The 19,212-nt window shown below is 40.2% G+C and overlaps 2 protein-coding genes and 1 long non-coding RNA gene across 7 annotated transcripts in view; 2 read left to right on the forward strand and 1 right to left on the reverse strand.

The window, feature by feature from the left end:
* Positions 1-1,068: 1,068 nt before the first annotated feature.
* LOC109532115 (uncharacterized) lies at positions 1,069-8,267 on the reverse strand. 3 transcript variants are annotated; one of them, XR_002171315.1, is made up of 4 exons: positions 8,191-8,267; positions 6,087-6,244; positions 5,718-5,880; positions 1,069-1,091 (listed from the first exon to the last, which is right to left on the reverse strand). It is a non-coding gene; the product is annotated as an uncharacterized LOC109532115 (long non-coding RNA). The 3 variants fall into 3 exon arrangements; XR_002171317.1 differs by lacking the exons at positions 1,069-1,091; positions 5,718-5,880 and adding an exon at positions 1,876-2,091; XR_002171316.1 differs by lacking the exon at positions 1,069-1,091 and having other exon boundaries at positions 5,660-5,880.
* On the forward strand, positions 8,203-16,409 carry LOC109532113 (E3 ubiquitin-protein ligase RNF126). The gene is made up of 9 exons (XM_019896768.1): positions 8,203-8,298; positions 10,306-10,364; positions 10,652-10,712; positions 12,494-12,729; positions 12,811-12,879; positions 13,600-13,669; positions 13,760-13,853; positions 14,499-14,614; positions 15,541-16,409. The coding sequence occupies exons 1-9, from the start codon at positions 8,224-8,226 to the stop codon at positions 15,724-15,726; spliced, it is 966 nt and encodes a 321-aa protein (XP_019752327.1). The 5' UTR covers positions 8,203-8,223; the 3' UTR covers positions 15,727-16,409.
* A 1,235-nt stretch (positions 16,410-17,644) lies between these two features.
* Positions 17,645-19,212, forward strand: part of bsg (basigin) — a 12,410-nt gene continuing 10,842 nt past the window's right edge. For all 3 annotated transcript variants that reach the window (XM_019896769.1, XM_019896770.1, XM_019896771.1), the window contains exon 1: positions 17,645-17,862. In XM_019896769.1, coding sequence (XP_019752328.1) covers positions 17,799-17,862 — 64 coding nt within the window. In that variant the 5' untranslated portion in view covers positions 17,645-17,798. The remainder of the gene's footprint in view (positions 17,863-19,212) is intronic.

Below are 19,212 nucleotides of genomic sequence, written 5' to 3' on the forward strand. Positions count from 1 at the left end.
TGTGTCAGATTCGACTTGGCCGTTTCATAACGTTCCAACTTATTTGGTTCGTCAACTCTTTGGTTGCTTTCACGGTATGCGTCAGGTGATCGTCCATTTGCACTGTCAAGCGCCGTTCAAGAAATTTCTGGAGCATTTGGCTGAATATAAGCAGAGACCATCGCTTTAGAATTCATCCACTTGCTTTTGTCAGCTTGCGAACGTCTCAAGAATCTCCGTGATTGATCATTACCTGAGCCCTGAGCAACTGTGATGTCATTTTCAGTGGATCGCAAGCGACAAAATGGCCGCCCACTGAGGTGGGTAAAAAGGGGTGGATTTTCCTGCCTCCTTCATGTTCCACAAATGTAATATTTAGACTAGTAGGGCCGCATAGAACATTAGACTTCCACTTTGAGGCATTTTGACCCTAAAATTTGAGATTGTGTAACTACAGTTCTCATCCTCTCGTGCATGTTTGACCAATTTATTGATGGATTTTTATTTTATTCTTGAATATTTTTTGTTTCTGAAAAAACTATGCTCCACCTTTCTGCCCATTTACCAGAAATAAGAGTGAAAATGAGTGGAAATGTGGACATTTATGCTGCGAGACAATTTGTGATTGTAGTGCACCTCCTAATTTTTTTAATTGCACACCTAAAATTTCAGATTAGGGGCCATTGTTGCTCCTACTGAAAAAAGGTTAGTAAGAAGCCCCGGATATACAAGCCGTAGTCATTCCTGCACTCTTCACCTGATTTCGACAGAAACACACTACAAGTCTTCAGCTAAAGCACTTCCTGTTTGTTCCATTTCAAATCCAAAAGAGCCAAAAATATGAGAATAATGTCCATGTCCCAATATTTATCTAAGTGACTGTTGTATACTCCAAGATTTTTATTTTTATTTTTTTGTTACATGTGGAAGAGGAAGACAAATCCAGTGGATGTTGGGAATGCAGAGTAGATGGAGGGCCTTCCTCACAAATGTGACATCATGGTGAGAAGGTCTAATGATTCTGTTTTTCGATTATACGTGCATCGTGGCAAAGCGTCAATTTGTTGTGTGTGTCTTTTGTATGATGATGTGTGTGCTTGTGTGTGTGTGTGCTTGTGACATTGATGTTGGCTACCCAGCTAGTGCTCACCTCTCTTTAACAAGCGTATTAGTCAGATTAACCAAAGTTACATTACAATTCCGGAGGCCGCTCCTCATGCCGTGACACGTCAATGACATCCACATGCGATCCTCGGCACTTCTGCAAATTTCCCCCTCCCGCTTCCAGTAAGTCAGACAGACAACATCAAGTTCGCGAATGAGCATGTGATGAAAGTGGGCCCTGCGGACCACCCGGCCTCCGGAGAAAGAAGCGCCACCGCATTGTACCATAAACAACCCACAGCTGAAACTAATACATATCAGAGCGGACCCCGCCGTCGCAGTGTATCTGCAAGCAGATATTATTTCCAAGGTCATAAATTTGCCCGCATATTAATCCATATTCGCGCACGTCAGCCCACACGCTGCATGCGTTTGAGGTTTCGGGGGCTCATTGAATTGTTTTCCTTCATGTGTTTTTTGTTTATATATAGATAGATAAAATTCATTTACAGTGCAACACCCAATGTCGAACTAAATTGGTCAATTTAACATTTATCCCACAGGCTGACATTGTTCACCCATTCTGTGACATTGCTATTTTTAGGAAAAAAAAGGTGGGGAAATGTTGCTTTGTACTCCCTAAAAAAACAACAATGAATTGAATTGAATTGAATTGAATACAACTTTCTTGTCAAATGTGCTGTACGTATGTGTAACATACAGCAGAGATGAAATTTCTTCCCTCTCATCATAAAACAAGAGCAAAAACAGAAAAAAAGAGGAACATGGCAGCCAAATTTCAGAAAAAAAAAAGTTGGAAAAATAATTTGCGGAATCCTGAACGTATGCTACGTCGACTTCCGAAAAAAGGTGGGGAAAAAAGCCGGGACAACTTGGTGACCTCATTCATTAAAAGTGTGGTCTCTAGGTTAAAAATGCGTAAAAATACTCAGCTGACTTTGCTCCTCATTTCGTGTCTGCTATGCTCCGTTTATGCCAAGTAACAACCTGGAAAAGGAGGAAATGACTTTGACAACCCCACCCCCCACCCCCCAGTTGGAGATGTTTATACAAAACAACGATATGCTGGGTCAACATCGGAAAAGTGGTCGACTAATGGCGGGTCAATTTCAGAAAAAATACGAACGAAAGCAGGAAAAGCGTTGGGTCATTTTCACCCCCCCAAAAAAAAGCTGGAAAGATGCTGAGCCAACTTTGTACTTGAATTTTACGAAACACCAGGTCGACGTTTTAAAAATGGCAGAAAAACAAACCTGACTCTTTCCTCCCACTCGGTTGGTGCTGCTTTTAAAAACAAAACACAGAAGAATGTTGGGTCACCTTTATAAATAAAGGTGGAACTATGCGGGGCTGACTTCTATGTCTGTGTCTTTAAACATAATGACACAGGGAAAACATATTTTTAAAAATGCCTTGACTTTGTCCCCCTCGTCCAAAGAAGAATGACAAAGGAAATACGAAAAAATATGCCAGATCTTCCTCACGCCATCAATTTTTATATTAATAATGCTTCCCAGTATCATGAAACCATTTTATAATTCATGTAAAAAAAAAAAAAAAAAAAAACATCCTTTTTGTCATTTATCAATATAATTGTTCAATACAGAGAAATGAACAAATGGTTGCCATTTCAAGGCAGTGTAAAAGGAGTTATAAATAAGAATAAATAAATGCCATACTCTACTGGAACAGAAGTTTGGTACTATCCTGATAGTTGAACGCTTTCTGGTGAGAGTTGTGACATTACCTCATCACAAAGCTACATTCACATGGAAAGTCATTGCGCAAATTGCGGTTTGGAAAGTAACCTTGAGCCACGTACATAATTTTCATTTTGCATTTTTAGGTTTTTTTTTTTTTCTGCCTGAAAACCAGGCCACCTTGTTCTATTTACAAGCTTTGGCCCAGTTACATGCTTGTTTCGAGTGGAAACTGGGATTAGTTTTTTTTTTGCTTACTTTGCAATCAGGCTTTGTTTTTCTCGAACTTTTCCAGCTCAAGGCCCAAATAAAAACTACAATTCCAATGACGTGGGGACATTGTGTAAAATGTAAATCAAAACAGAACCCAATGATCTGCACATCCCTTTCAACATTTTTTTTTCAAATACAGTATTCCTTCATTTTCCATTGGCATGTTCCAAAAATGGGAAGTAAGGCAGAGGCAATAAATGACCGGGAAAGTTGCAGAATGCTCTAAAAACAACCATTTGGAACTTTGCACAGGGGAGCAGGTTAATTGGAAACTGGTGAGTGTCATGAGAGGGTATAAAAGGAGCATCCCCTGAAAGGCTCAGTTGTGCACAATCTGGAGAAATCTCTGCTCATATGCATGTAAAACCAACCTAGAATGACAGTGGATTAAAGATTGGCATCATCGTGTAAAGCAGTGGTCCCCAACCACCGGGCTGCGGACCAGCACCGGTCCATGGGTCATTTGGTACCGGGCCGCAAAGAAAGAATAAATGACTTACATTACTTCTGTTTTATTTATTTCGGAATCTGATAGATGTTTTATTTTGGAAAATTACCGGATTCTGTTACATCAGTCTACAGTGTATCACTCTTGACTCAGGTCAAGAGCGACATCTTCAAATGCAAATTAAAAAAGCCACAAATCAACAACATCCAGAAAGTACTGACACAAAGTGGAAAAGTGTGCTGTGGTCTGACGAGTCCAAATTTTAATTGGTTTTGGGAAATCATGGACATCATGTATTTCGGGCCAAAGAGAAAAAAAGGATCAGCCTTGTACATCTGTGGAGGCACCATTAACGCTGAAAGGCACATAAACATTTTGGAGTAACATATGTTGCCAACCAAGCAACGTATTTTTCAGGAACATCCCTGCTTATTTTAGCAAGTCATTACCAAGCCACATTCTGCATGCATTACAACAGTGTAGCTTCCTCGTAAAAGTGTGGGCTGCCAGCAGTCCAGACCTGTCTAACATTAAAAATATGTGGGGGGTTATGAAGCACAAAATATGGAGAGTAAGATGAAGCTAGATAATGACCTGCTACTTTTTCCATGTTATTTGGTACACGTCAGCAGTTTGTTTCACTTGGTTAGCGCTTCAGCTCCTGTTTTATGAAACCTGTCAGGAAGAGCAATGAATACAGAAGGCACATTTTTTGTCAGTATTTTATTGTCTTATGTGCATGATGCTCAAGCTGCCTACAAAAACAAAGAGAGTGAAATCAAATCCATCCGCATGCTTGAATAGATTGTATGTCGTGCAAGTACGCAGAGGGATTACAATCGCACGCATGCATAAGAAAGCCAAACACACATACACATACACATGCACACAAATAGAAGATTGATGGCAAAGATATTAGCCCAGGCACACCAGAAGGCAGTCATTTACACATTCCTCTTTGTTCTTCTTTCTTGTTGTTTTGGCCTTGTTTCCCATCGTACTTGCGCTATTTCTCAGATTGAGGTTTGATAGGCCTGATAGCCGATCAAATATTTGAGACACAAAAGTGATGAGGTTTGGGCTCATTTCAAATCCTGAATGCCGTGACTAGCTGTTATAAAACAAGGAATTGTATTGATCTGACTGTGCTTTTAACCCTAACGGACCAGATGTCCTTTAACCCTGTTAGATAATGTCTCTGGGTCAATTTGACCCAGGATATGTTTAATGACAAAAACCTGATCAACATTATTAACCGCTTTCAATTAATGTCAAAATGAACCATTGTAATTGTCTGTTGATGACACGTTTGCAAAATTCTGTATGTCCTTTTTTTTTTTTCCTTTCCTTTCCTTTTTAAACTTTAAAATGGGTCAGTTTGACCCGGGCTGTGCTGAATAGCCTCAAAGTATTCCAATAAGCATTATTAACCATTTTAATTGAAACTACAACTTTGTCAAAGTTAACCATTTTAATGACAATAAACTAATATTTGTGCTTTTTCACCCTTAAAATGAGTCCGTTTAACCTGGGATGTTTAATATTCCAAAAGTAACCCATAAACAGATCTTATTAATGACCATTTTCATTGCACATGTCGAAATTAATCATTTCTTACCTTGTTGAGCAATGCTAAGTATTGACCCATTTGAGCTCTGTTGGTTCCTGAAGTGAGGTTTGTGTGCATTCAAAAAAACAGTGTAAAGCAATCCGTAATGTATAGTCTTAGTGAAGTAATTATTTGAAGGACCACTTTTTACCTTTGAGTTTTTTATTATTCGAAAGTAACGGTATCCTGCGTACATTTCTGCCCACCTATACCGAGGACAATCCCAATTTATCACCAGTGCAGTCTCACCCTAGCGTGCAGGGAATAAGCGCCACTACGATGCTAATAGCGCACATATGTTCCTCTTAAAACATTTATATTTTGATTGCTGCTTTGGCGCACGTCATCCCAAAACACTTAATGCGTCACTGTATTACTGTGGCGATATCATCCTGGAACACGTTACTCAGTTTGTGTTTTCGTGTGGGATGCACAACTCTGGTGACACAATGTCAAACAGCGGTGTATCTGGCCAAACAGAGTCTCAATCAAGCGGGACTCAAAACAATTGACGCATGAAAGAGGCCCAGGAAGTTCCAGCCAGTGGGTGGCTTTTTTTTTTTTTTTTTTTTTTTTTTTTTACTGTGTACGTGTGTGTGTGCGAGTGTGTCTATCTTCATGTGGAGGTGTTTAAGTTTATGATCATGTAAGGAAATCCTTGCTGGAGGGTTCAGAAACTTTAGGATAGCCTTCCAGAACCAGCGTCTGCTCTTGACAGCAGCAATTTGTTGGCTTTCAAGACTAAACTGTAAATGAAACAATGTGGCAGATCACAGTAAAAAGCATACCATTGATCGGGAGCCTTGTTTCCAAAGACATAAAACTAAAATGATATTTGAATTTGGCTTTGAAAAGCGCAAATTTGATTCCTCCAACAAGTGACAAGCAAGTATAACTGAAACTACCAATAGTCCGTGTTTGTCCACCTCTGCATTGAGTGTAAATTACCCACCAAGTAATGGGGTTCTTACAGTGAAATCCAGCAGCAAGGGTGTGAAAAGATCCCACGGTATGCTCGGAGTTGTTTTGTGTGGCTGACATGACCGCCGGCTGACCCGCAGTCACTCCCTGGCCACATTTGGATGGCTGATGGCTGCGATGAGCGTTGGACTGGAAGGCCGGTGACACACCAGGGCACAAAGAGACAATAGATGACCTCAGACGGGTAGACATAGCAAACCTCCGTGCTGTCAGACCTTCTCTAATCTGGACCCATGGGATAGACAGGTTTCTTCTGCTCCCACATGGACCCCGCAGACACAACAGCAGACGCGCTAGACACGACATCCACAGCCTCGCACCGGAGGAAACATCCACTCTTTATCTACAGTCGTCTCCACTATGTTTGTTTTCATTCTCACAACAGTTTAGTTTACACATGGACCATAATACAGGAGAGATGAGATTCTTAATTCTCTAAAATTTGCTTTAGTACGAATACATTCACCAGCAATTGCTTTACTTTTACCAATATATTTTTTTTCAGGAATCACAGGAGTCTTCCTTGGACTTTCCAAAAACATTCATTTTAGATTCCTTGAAGAGCCTAAAACTTCTATAAGGGTGAATGATTGTCGATGTGGCCTGTGTTTGAGAGGTGACCAGTCCAGGATGTGCACCCCCCTGTCACCCAAATGTCAGCTATTATCGCTCGCTCACTGTTAAAGGAAAAGGATGAAAATATTGTGTAGTATCGCTAAGTGTAAAGATCTCACACTGTAAATTGCTTATTGCTGACCCCATTTCAACTTCTTTACAAACCAAAACAGCAGCACCCACCGAGAGGGAGAAACATAAGCAGTCACTCAGATGAGTCTAAGTGTGGAGGTTTACAACCGTGCTGTAAAGCACTTCAGTATTGATCAGCATACGTTATGTGGGAACAGACATGATTTTGTACACCTACGCCATCTGCAGTTGAATAAACAATCCAACAGTCCCTCCACTTGTCAACGCTACATGCCAAAGAGTACAAAAAAGGACATGGAAGCTGTATGTACTTTTCTCCCCATTTTTTCTGGTACTAAAGGAACTTTAAATTTAAAGTAAGAGCCCTTGTTTGTATGATTGTTATTCAATCCCAAAGGATTCCAACCTAAAAAAAAATGTTACGAGGCATATTATGTATACAGACATCAGGCCAGTTGCTCAGGGAGATGGGATTGGCTGATGAGGCGCTCGTGTGAGCACTCCTACTTGCTTTTGAGCCAGACAAGTGAGACACTACCCTTGTGTGTTTATAGCAGTAAATCTAACTTACGGTAAAGAGTTCCTGAATCAAATGCAGTCTAAAAATAAAAAGGAACAGCAACGACTTTTCCATCTAATTGCATTACATCTACCTTATCTTATTACATCTAATTCCATTTGTTACTGTTTTTGTCCAGGCGTGATCTTGGTTTTATTTTCACAGAACACTTTTGAAAGAATTGCTCCGAGAAAAAAGAAAAAACAACAGCAACACTTTAATTTAATTGGTAAATAAAATAGAAAAGTAGCCTAAATGCAGTGGGAAAAGCAGAACCAGGTTCCAGACAAACACATACCAAGTTTTACACCATGGTGGCGATACAAATCGGTCAACGTGATTACATTAATTGCTTCCCATGAAAGCTAATTAATGTGGCAAGTGAAAGAGAATCTATAAAAAGTACATCCACCCCTTATAAAGAGCGAGATTGTAAATTTAAAATTAAACGCTGCAAGCCACTAGATTCACACGACCGCCATCTTGTGGCAACATTGTGTGTATGCTACAAACGCCTAACTGTCAACACGGAGATTAAATTCGGTTACATAAATTAAAAATAAATGAAAATAAAAATTGAGAGTCCCATTATAATCTCATTTGTTTGGGAAAAAAAGGGTGCGTACTATTTGTATGAATCGTGTTTCCTACAGTCTTATTAAATCTCGTTAGTTATAGCCTTCAGCCAAAATAGATAGCAAAACACATTCGATTGTAAATGTATTTGTTCTCTTTTGGGATAAATGCTATTTTGTCCGGTTTGGGGAGTGTGTGCAGTGAAAATATTGTCCTCTGTGGTGCCCCATACTTGCTCCAGCCTCTCCGCCTCAGAGGCTAAAAGATGGCCGAAGCACATCCGTGGCCTAGCCGGTTCTTCTGTCACAGATGTACCGCTGAGATCAACCCTCGCCTTCCCGTAAGTCCTGCCGACAATACGTTAATGTACAAAACGTCCAAGCGTATTCAACACACGTTTGATGCTTTGTGACGTTTGTAGAGGGCCATTTCGTCATCGGTGCCAAACGTTAGCACGCTAACGGCTACGATGTCCTGTTTTAAATGTAATGCTAATGGCAAGCGTGCTATCTTTAAACCTGGTTTTACATGCAAAACGCGATGCGTTTTAAAATATAAATTTGGGTCACTTGTAAAGAAGGAAGCGACGTTCCTCGGTTTCTAAAAAGTTTGCTGTCAATTTAATATCGACTTCTTAAATTGACGTTTAGCTGTTTATTATGGTACGTTTTTGTTGTGTGTGTCTGTGACGACTTTAACGTCAATGCCGTGTTGAGTTTAACAGGTTACGTCACTCATTTGCTGAAACAACATCGTGAACTCCGTTATGACCCTAAAATAAAGTCGATGCGTTTTGTTGTCATGGTGCCATTCATCAAGCTAAACAAGGTGTCACGTTCTCGAATGATCCCATCCAGATGCTGCATCAGTGATCGTATACATTACTTATGGAGTTCGTTAGAAAAGTTCCCCGAGAGCTGTCATACACGATACAATGCAAACCCAAATTATGAGTTTTTCCCTCCAATGTGGGACAGGCAGTATGTTGGATATGGTCAGTGCGTGGGAAGAGGCAGTCTAGTTGTGGCAGGACAACTCATAGCTGTTCAACCTGCCCTGAGCATCAGTTCCTGGTTGAAGAGCAGAGCCGTATTGGACAAACCTCTGTATACACCTGACCAGACTATTCCCGACAAACCTCTGTATTCACCTGGCCAGACTATTCCCAAGCCTCGATTAAGGGGAGTTGTTTTGAAGACGTGTGTAAAATCAAGATGACCTTGATGATCAAGCTGCCAACTATGCTGGAAGAAATCTTCCAGGAGGAGTCTATGAGAGACGATGTATACATACACTGTATATTGATAGCGCAGGCACTTGACGCATGCATGACCTCACATAAGAGAGGTTGCAGTTTGCCTCACTAGCGGTGTTGCGGGTAAAATGACTTACCCGCAACACTGCTAGTTAGGCTAAGTGATGCGGTCCTGCAAAATCTGCCCCTTTTTAAATTTTGGCCAATCGAATGCGTTACTTTTTTCCAGTCAAGTAATCAAGACTAGAGCTACTTATCAAACTCACAAAACATGCAGTGTATATTTACTTCACCTTGAAAGTGATGTCAGGATTTCAAGACTAAATGTAATCAATTTATAAACCATGTACTTTATGTTAAGTTTTGCCATTGCAACATTAAATGTTAATTGTATATTTTATTTAAAAATGTATTTGTGTTAAGTCAAATATATTTTTTAATATGTAAAAACAAGTAACCCATTTATGCCGAGGTGAAATACAAGAAAGACTCATTGTTTTTCTTTAAATAAAAACATGTTTAAAAAATTATTTTTAATAAAAATGAATTTTCTTCTTAAATGTCATTATAAAAAATGCACTTCCAATTTTAGTGGCGAAACCAGGTGTCATTTTTATGTCCAACAGGGTTGTCAGTATCTGCTGAATATGACTATTAAAGTAACTTGTAATCTAATTTTGTTATTTCTAATGTCAAGTAACTAAGTTTCTTTTTCTTGGTGGCAAAACTGCTCACCAGTAATGAACAATACCGCACGCCACTGGTCGGGAAACCTCAATAGAGTCAAAATGGAAGATGGTGGAGGCCCTTATCTGTTACCAAAAAGAATTTAATGATATGATAGTCGATAGAAGTAAAACTTATACACTTTGGCTGCATACAAGATGACAGGCAAAGCGGATAAATGCCGACTTCTCTTGCATCGCTGATGTTGCAATATTGCGAAATCGGTGTCACATATGATGACGGTTTGAAATCCTACAGTTTGGGGCACTTTAGAAGCACATTGTCCCCAAAAGTGTTCTTTTAAATGTGAATGTAATGTCAATGATTAGGGATGTTCCACAATTGTTTTTGTATTTATTTATTAAGGAATACACATGTCCTAGATGTGAGTCGGGGTTCATCGAGGAGCTGCTGGAAGAAAGAAGGTATGCGTTGTTTTTTTTAAAAAAAAGCTTAGCGCCATACAAATAAGGCACACCTTATATTGGTCAATTATGTCAAAATGTATAAAATGAAATAACAATCATAACTGTACATTTATGTCGTGTGGAAGTGGTAAGGTTACATTGAAATGGAATGCTAATTGATTTGCTTTGACATTAATAGGAATCTAAACACACAAGCCCTATTGGTGTGTTTAAAAAAACACAAAACAAACAAAAAAAACCTATATAACGACACATAACACGTCAACTATCTGTCTCCCATCTAGTGCTGACAATGGCTCCGCGTCTACCATCTCCAGCGGGCCACAAAACCAGCAACCATTTGAGGTTCCTAACTCATTCTCTACTTACATCACATTCTGTGTTAAAGGAGACATATTATGGAAAATTGACTTTTTAATTGCTTGTATACAAATACTCGAGTCTGTGGAGTGGCAGGCCAGCAATCAAGTTGAAATTACACTCACCAGTAAATCTTTTGTTTGCTGCCAATTTTCAATAACGTGTGTGAGCAAGCCGTTCTGTAGGGCTAATTTACATAGTAACCCCCAAACCGAGTTTCTCCACCCATGACTTGTAAGTTAGGCTTGGTGAAGATCTGCCACTTTCGAGCGACAACCAGACTAGTGTCAAAAACGATAAAGTACAGTATATCAAAGTCAAAAGGTAAGCACAGCTGTACCATGTTGATCAGCACACGAAAGATCAAGTGTAATTCGGCTGCTTTTTTAGACTCTGGGTATTGTGTTAATGAAGCCCATTGTCGCCATTGGGACAGCGGTATATGGGGCAAGATGAACAGTGACTTACGTGCACGAGATTGGCCTTGAAAATTGCTGATTTCATCAAGATTCAAAATTATGGATGCACAAATATCAGTATTGATGCTGATACGGCCCATCTAGATTCTTAATTGGATTTGTAAAAAGGCTCCAAAACGACGACACCCAGTACCAGGCCGCCATATTCATTCACACTGTATTACTTTGGTCCTCCCTGAGCTTCATCACTGCTAGCTTCATGCTACACATAATAGAAAATGCCATAGACTGGGTAATAAATGGCATTAATCTAATAGCAATAAGATAGAGAAAAATGATATAACAATAGTTGGGCATCGGCGTGCACTTACATGTAAGTACTTGTCCTTGAGCCTGGTCTTTAAAAGAGGAATCGGTGCGTCCCTACAAAAGGCTTTCAAATGTAGTGTAATTCTTCTTGGTATTTTTGATGAAAGCATGTCCAAAAACATGTTAAGTCACACAGGAACTGTTGGGAACTGGGGGCGGGGGGCGCATAATATGTCTCCTTGAACCGTCAACTTGACTAACTTCTCAAGAAGTGGACTTCGGTGCTTGATGAGGAATGATGTGAGGTTAACAATCCTGCATTAACACTGATGCCAGTCAATGTGCAAAGACTTCTGCCAATGTTGTTGTATTGTCTTTCGAGTTGACGGTCAACAGAAATGCCAGTCTTCACACATGTCGTTCAGTACATGTGCTTTGCAACGTTTTGGTCAGGCTCACTCTGGCATTTTTCACACATATGCTTAAGGTCAGCGCCTCATTGTGACGTATTGCAAAAAAAAAAAAGTTGTCTGCTCGATTACATCATTATTTATTGATTCTTTTTTTTTTTCTTACCATCTTGGATGTCACATTCAGAGACCAGCAAAAAGAAAAAAACATGGTGGTTCGAATGGATATACAAGGGGTCTTTGTCTCATGGCAACCGGACTTCCTTTTTATATGGTGGTGACGCCACCCGAATTTATACAAAATCAAATTACGTTGTTAATGACCTACGCTAACTCAGTTTTTAAGTCATAACTCCAGTATAGTTCATATTTTTTGTAAAAAAAAAAAGAAAAAGACTTCTCGGTCATCAATACGAAACAGATGACCCCTTCTATTTATGCCCCTATGCTTTTTGCTGCCATTTTAACACTGGTCTGTGTTCTGTATAGATTTTAGCTCAACTATATCAAATGCATCAGGGTTCGCGCTAATCAAATGTAATCTGATCAAGTGTGAATTTAGCATTGCGTTTTAGGTGTTGGAGATTTTAAAATTCCCCTTCCTTGGTGCCCAAATGTCTTCCTCCAGAATGCAGACCAGCACTTGTTCACATTCCCGTCAGGCTACGGCCAATTCTCGCTGAGCGTCTTCGATGACGCCTTCGACTTCGGAGCCGCACACGGAGCGGAGGACAACCGTGATGCCGAGAGCCGGCAAGAAAGGGAGAACACGTCGCGGCAGCGCTACAGTGCCAGGCAGCCAAGGAGTCGTCACGGCTCGAGACGGCAGCCCGGCAGGCATGAGGGTGTTCCGACTTTAGAGGGGTGAGTGTCATACAAACAGATACAACCATGCCTTGTTTTCACATATCCTTTCTGATCGCTCTCCTCTCCTTGTGCTTGTAGAATCATTCAGCAGCTAGTAAATGGAATCATTGCACCTACCGCAATGCCAAATATTGGTGTTGGACCCTGGTGAGTGTTTGTACCTTCAGTGATGAATTGGAAATGATCAATTTGTACATATTTTTATACTCACTTGAAATAGCAGATGATAGGATCAACCCATTTTTTGTAGCGCTTGTCCACATTATGGTTGAGCTTGAGCCTAACTCAGCAGACTTTTGGGACCCAGCCAATCACAGGGTCCATTTCGACGAACCATTCACACTCACATTCTGTCCTGTGGACAATTTACAATCTTTGGTGAACATACCATGAACGTTTTTGTGAATGTGAGAATCCGAAGTACCCCGAGAAACCCACACCAGCACATGGAGAACATCGCGACACTGAACCGACCTGTGAGGCAGGCGTGCTAACTACTTGTCCAACATGCAGCCACAGAGAATATTAAAGAAAGCATATTTTCTGCTGTTACGCCTTTCCAGTAAGAAATTACAATCCGGTGTTATTATGAAAAAAAAGATACTCTTCTTTTGCACTATGTGGCAAACATTTAGGGCCTGAATCAATTGCACCCTCTGATGGCTGCTGCCAAGTAGTGAAATCCGTAATGCCTTCATTGCGACAACACATAGTGACTACAACAATAGGTGACTGATACACATTCAGCATGAGCGACAAAATTATGAATATTCCCAAATCAAAAAGAATACAGTATTCCTCTTGTCCGTCTCTAGTAGCGAAAACAATAACTCAACTTTGATTGGTTTTAATGCTCCCATTTCACAGGGGTGTTCTTCATTCAAATCCTATGGATTATGCATGGGGTGCTAACGGGTTAGATGCGATTATAACGCAGGTATTTCCCGTCATTTTCTATTTAACCTTGAAATACGGTTTCCCAGTGCATTGGGTGTCTAAACAGCATGTGTTTTGTCCTCATTTTCAGTTATTAAACCAGTTTGAGAACACGGGGCCTCCGCCTGCTGATCGAGATAAAATAAAAAATCTACCGTCAGTCCTAGTTACAGAGGAACACGTTGGTAAGTGTGGAGCAAAAAAAAAAGTCTTGATATTGATATACAGCATGTCCATATACTCTCTTCACAATTGAAATGTTTTGAATGCAAGATCAATCAAGACGTGTTAATCATATTTGTTCTACGCACTCGGTGGTTAACGTTTTTAATCACTCAACGTTGGTGTATTTCAGGACCTTGCTGATGAAATTGTTTCATCAACAGGGCACCAGAAACCTCCCCAAAAATTGTTTGGCCTCACAAAAAGCACAATGTGAATTGTTATGTATTGAAGCAAAATCAGATTTGCAGAATCAACAAAACTATAGCAATAAATAAGTAAGACATGGTACAATACATTTGTTAACAGAAACAGTGTAAGATTAAAAAAAAAAAAGGTGTGCGTGACAGACAATAGTTGCAGACTCAATGAGACAGAAAAACAAGTCAATATCTGTTTGTCATTTGAACAGATTTGTCTGCTCATAAACTACTTGGCAAAAAAAAAAGAAAATGCATCCACTTATAAATTGCACACAACTCAAGCTCAAGGAATAGATGTTTAAATCAGCTTGCTCAGCAAAAAGGGCCCCTCGGAGCCACTTCACGTATTATACTATACAATTGTCATTTGTAAGTTGTTGCTATATTATGTGCCATGTCCTCCAGCTTCAGGGTTGGAATGTCCTGTGTGCAAAGAAGATTACAGCGTGGGAGAAAACGTGAGGCAGTTGCCGTGCAATCACATGTTCCACAACGATTGCATTGTCCCCTGGCTAGAGCAGGTAAGAGATTGCCGTGAACTCTGGAAATGTTCTGCCATCAGATTGAACAGGATGCGTGGGTGGAGCACAGCACATTGTGAGGAAATCTCCATACGTGTTTTTGAAATGTCGGCGAAAGCAGGAGGACCATTCAAAGTCCAAATGGGAGCTGCGTTTCAAACCCAGAACTTTTGCGATTGTGAAGCGAAAGTGCTAACCACTAGCATACCACGCTGCCCCAAGTCAAGCATTGTAAACCGAAAATCAAATCAAACCACTCAAGCTTAGATGACGCGTGATAGACTCATAGCGTCATTTTTTTTTCTTCCCATATCATACAAACCCAAATGCATTGTAGTTGGGACGTTGTGTTAAACGTAAATAAAAACTGAATGCAATCATTTGCAAATCGTGTTCAACATATGTTTCATTGAATACACCACTACAAAGACAAGATGTTTAATGTTCAAACTGATGATTATTATTTGCTTAAAATCAAAAAAGTTGAACTTGTGTTGTGGCAGCATCGTTGGAATGTGTTGCAGCCATACAATTCTCAGTTTGAAGTTTCAGTTTGAAGATTAAACATCTTGTCTTTGTATGTGTTTCACTGAAATATAGGTTGAACGTGATTTGCAAATCTTTGTGCTCCGTTTGTTTAACACAACCTCCCAACTTCTTTGGAAGTGGCTTTGTTCACGTGTAACAAGGGGTAACTGCCGTCAATTCAGCTTTCAGACTTTGCAAGGAGACTTCACAGACAAACGGTTTACGTGCCTTCATTGCGGCGACTGTTTTGTTTGGCAACAGAACTGAAATGGGCTCAGCAGGGAGCTCTTTATTGTCCTTGTGTATGTGACGCACGGCATCTATTCCTATTTGAGGAAATGACATATATATAATTTTTTTTTTTTTTTTTTTTTAACTTTCTCCGCCACTGTCTCCAGCACGACACGTGTCCGGTGTGCAGGAAAAGCTTGAGCGGCCAGAACACGGCAACTAACCCTCCAGAATTATCAGGGATGAACTTTACCTCCTCATCTTCCTCCACCTCCTCAACGTCCTCGTCGTCTTCCTCCACCCCGCATTCCTCCAGCTCCACCAGTAACGAGAACTCCACTGACAACTCTTAGAGAAGCATTTCATACCCGTCTCCATCTTTTTTTTTTTTTTTCTGGAGGTCCACTGCTGCTACGGCCTTGCTTGCTTCCCCGAAAAGGGGGAGAAAACCTGGTTCTCAGTCTGTTGTCTCATTAAGAGCACCCATTCAGCAGTAAGGAAGACGTGATGTCCAGTTGCTCCTGTTTTATTAAATCCATCAGGGATTCAAAAAAAAAAAAAACTGGATGGAGGCTCCGTGGAAGAAAGCTTTTGTCGGGGACAATGTGGGGAAGCATGCAAAAGACTTCAAAGGATGCCTCATGCTAGACCATTTGGAATTGAACTGTTTTTGCCAGTGTGAAAAGCAAAATGAACATTTTAAGAGGAGCATTCATATCTCAGAACTTTACCAAGCACCTAATTTTTCTCTATGGTTCCTTTTGTTTGGAATTTTGCAATGACTAAACTATCAAGGATCCACTTTCAGTTTTAACTTAAGACCCAAGCATATTTTTACATAAAAACTTGCTTTCCACATACACAACCGTTTTTATATTTTATCTGCAATGCCTAAAAATCTCTTGTATCGCCCATGTAGTTGGAACATTTCAAGTGTGGTTTAACCTCAGTGGAAAGTGAGCTCTTTTCTAAGATTGCCTTTTGATTTGCAGTATGATCATGTATGAAATAAAGAGCTCTGGGTCAAAACACTCAAGACACATCATTCTTGTCTCTAATTTGTGCCACACTGCAACATAATCAACACTTGTAACACCATTTTTTAAAATAATACATCAAAAGTCCTTTGCTAACAATATTTGACTGCTCAAGCAATAAAACGTTTCATAATGTAGTCAATACACTCTGGAAATGGAACCCATTTCAAACCCTGATGCCGACAAACTCCGAGGGAAGCAGCTTCAAAGTAGAGTAAGATTTTTGAGATTGTTTTGTTATTTTCGAGTGCTCGGGCTCTTGTCAGATTCTTGCCAGCATGAATGAAGCCATCAATTCTGCTTCCTTTTTAATTGTATGGCCATCAAGGGTGTGTACTTCCTCCATTTTGTATCATTCCTCTCAGCATCAAAGGGCTTCAATTACAAAGGAGTGTTCTTATCAACGTGACCAGTTTTATGAGGAGAGAAAATAGCTTGGCTTCACTACATGAAACTATTCAAACTTTTAAACAATGCAATTCAGTCTGCGATGAATGATTGGCCCTTTCACCTGGGTCAAGCAGCTTCATAATGACATAATTCATATGTATCATAATGTATGTGTAAAACATGTTCATTTGTTTGATTTTTAAAATCAAGTCGAGTACAACTTTATTGTGAAATGCGCTGTATGTGCAACATACAGCACAGATAAAATTTCTTATAAATAGCTTAAATTTTACTTTTTAAATGAATAATTCAGATGGAGGTCAGCGGCTAGGATGATGAATGGATTTCGATTGTATGTTCTTTTAAACAACAAAGCGTAAAATGGTTACCCCATTCATCTCACAGTTCTGAGGTTGGATGTTCAAATCCGAGTTTGTTCCTATGTGGAGTTTGCATGTAGTGCTTGCATGGTTATTCTTGCCACATTCTGAAACAATGCATACTCAAAATCATTGAATAACTGTCCTTCTGTGGCAATTATATTTTTCGTTTTGCAGTTCTGTGACAAAACAGAATTAGATGGAGGCAACTGATTCGCTGTGGCGACCCCTGAAGGGAAAAGCCGAAAGGAAATGAAGACAGTACTGTACGGAAATCTAATACCCAAAGACGTAATGAAATTTTACAAAACCACGTATATATTCATAATTAATATATTAATATTATTTCTTTTTTTTTTTAACGTACGACAAAACTGAACTTTCGGATATTTCATCAGTACAGTCTAGGAATAGACTGTTTGGCCACGCCCCCTATGTGACGTTTCGTGTACGTGCGGCGTGGGGCGTGAGTCACAGCTAGAGGACGGCGAGCGTCTCCGCTGGCTAACATTTTGCTTCAGCGCCTCGAACTGCAAAGGACGTCAAACACAGCCAAAATCAACCCGGCGTGGACGGCATCTATCGACCTGTGGTCGAACACGTTCTAGATTGTCCACCATGAAGCTATTTTGGGCTGTCGGTGTCCTTGTGTTGAGCTGTTGGCGGACGAACGCGTCCACAGGTAAACGATTCCCCCCCTTCTCTTTGGTCAGCCATGTTGGTGGAAGATGGAAGACTTTGCCCTCGGCGCGAGCGACGTTTATGTGGTTCTAGACTCATTGGTTTATTGATGCTACGCTAGCGGTTGTTTGTTTTTATCGATGTAAACGAACATCTAAACCAAAACGCGTGTTTTTTTTAAACGAAATAAATCCACGCCCTATAGGTCATAAATATTCGCTCCAGTAGACGTCCCTGGCTAGCATCACGTTGTGCTAATTTGATGATGGTGAAATTCATTAGCACAATTAGCTTCAATGACCCCGGCGTGTTTCAACTCTCAAACGTTCCTACGTGTTTGGTTTTTTTTTCCATTTTCCATTTTTAAATAGCCCTTTGGGTGTCGTTAAACAGCCCCGAGGAATGTTGACGCTTACGCAATAGGTCGTGTCAGCTAGTAGATAATTGGTGATGTATGTCCTGTCGATTTGTTTTTCGGGTTTGCTCGGCTTGTGCAGGCAACATTAGCTGTACGGTTTTTTTGATGAAGAGCCCCCCCCCCCCCACATTGTTCATTAACTGCAAGACTTTGAGGATAATGAGGACTTAGTTCCGACTCCCGTACAATCAATTGCTCTCTATTACAAGAGCTGGATTACAATGATTTGAAAAACTATTCTAAGAAATCCCCATAGTGTCTCTCTTTTATCTTAACTTTGGTTTGAAAACTAGGTCATAACGCAGTCTTTTCTGACCATCTAACTCAGTCATTATGGTGAATTGTGTTCAATATTTTTAATTATCACTTGACAGCGCAGCAGCATAACCCGCTTGATGAAATTATGCTACTATTCCAATAAACAGTAATGGCCTAAGCAGTATTGTTGAAAAATGTATGCTTGCACTTGCCCCATCAAATGAATGAATATTGTTGGAGTAAGTGGGTGACTTCGTATGTGCAGCATTATTTTAGATTTAGTGAATGTCCTCTGTGGACTGAAGAGAACAGGAAGTTAACCCCCCCTCCCACCAAGCAGGGGGCCAAGTTCAAATAACGTCAGTTCATCTCGCTGTTTTCCATTCTTGCTTCTGGAATTGCATGTGACTGTTCTCTATTGCAGGGGCCCCCAACCTTTTTTGCCCCACGGACCGGTTTATGTCAGACAATATTTTCACGGACCGGCATTTAAGGTGTGACGGAAATAATACAACAAAACTATATGGTATAAGCTGCATGAAAACTGTGGCGTTTACGAAATATAATAATAAACACAAGGAACGTCTAATCTGGCCGCAACACTCCGATCGCTATGGCAATGTTTAATGCCTTCAAAATACGGTACAACGCAAATTCAAAGTGCATGAAAATGAC

This window comes from Hippocampus comes, unplaced genomic scaffold (genome assembly GCF_001891065.2).
Source record: "Hippocampus comes isolate QL1 unplaced genomic scaffold, H_comes_QL1_v1.1 scaffold22, whole genome shotgun sequence".
In the NCBI taxonomy this organism is placed as follows: domain Eukaryota; kingdom Metazoa; phylum Chordata; class Actinopteri; order Syngnathiformes; family Syngnathidae; genus Hippocampus; species Hippocampus comes.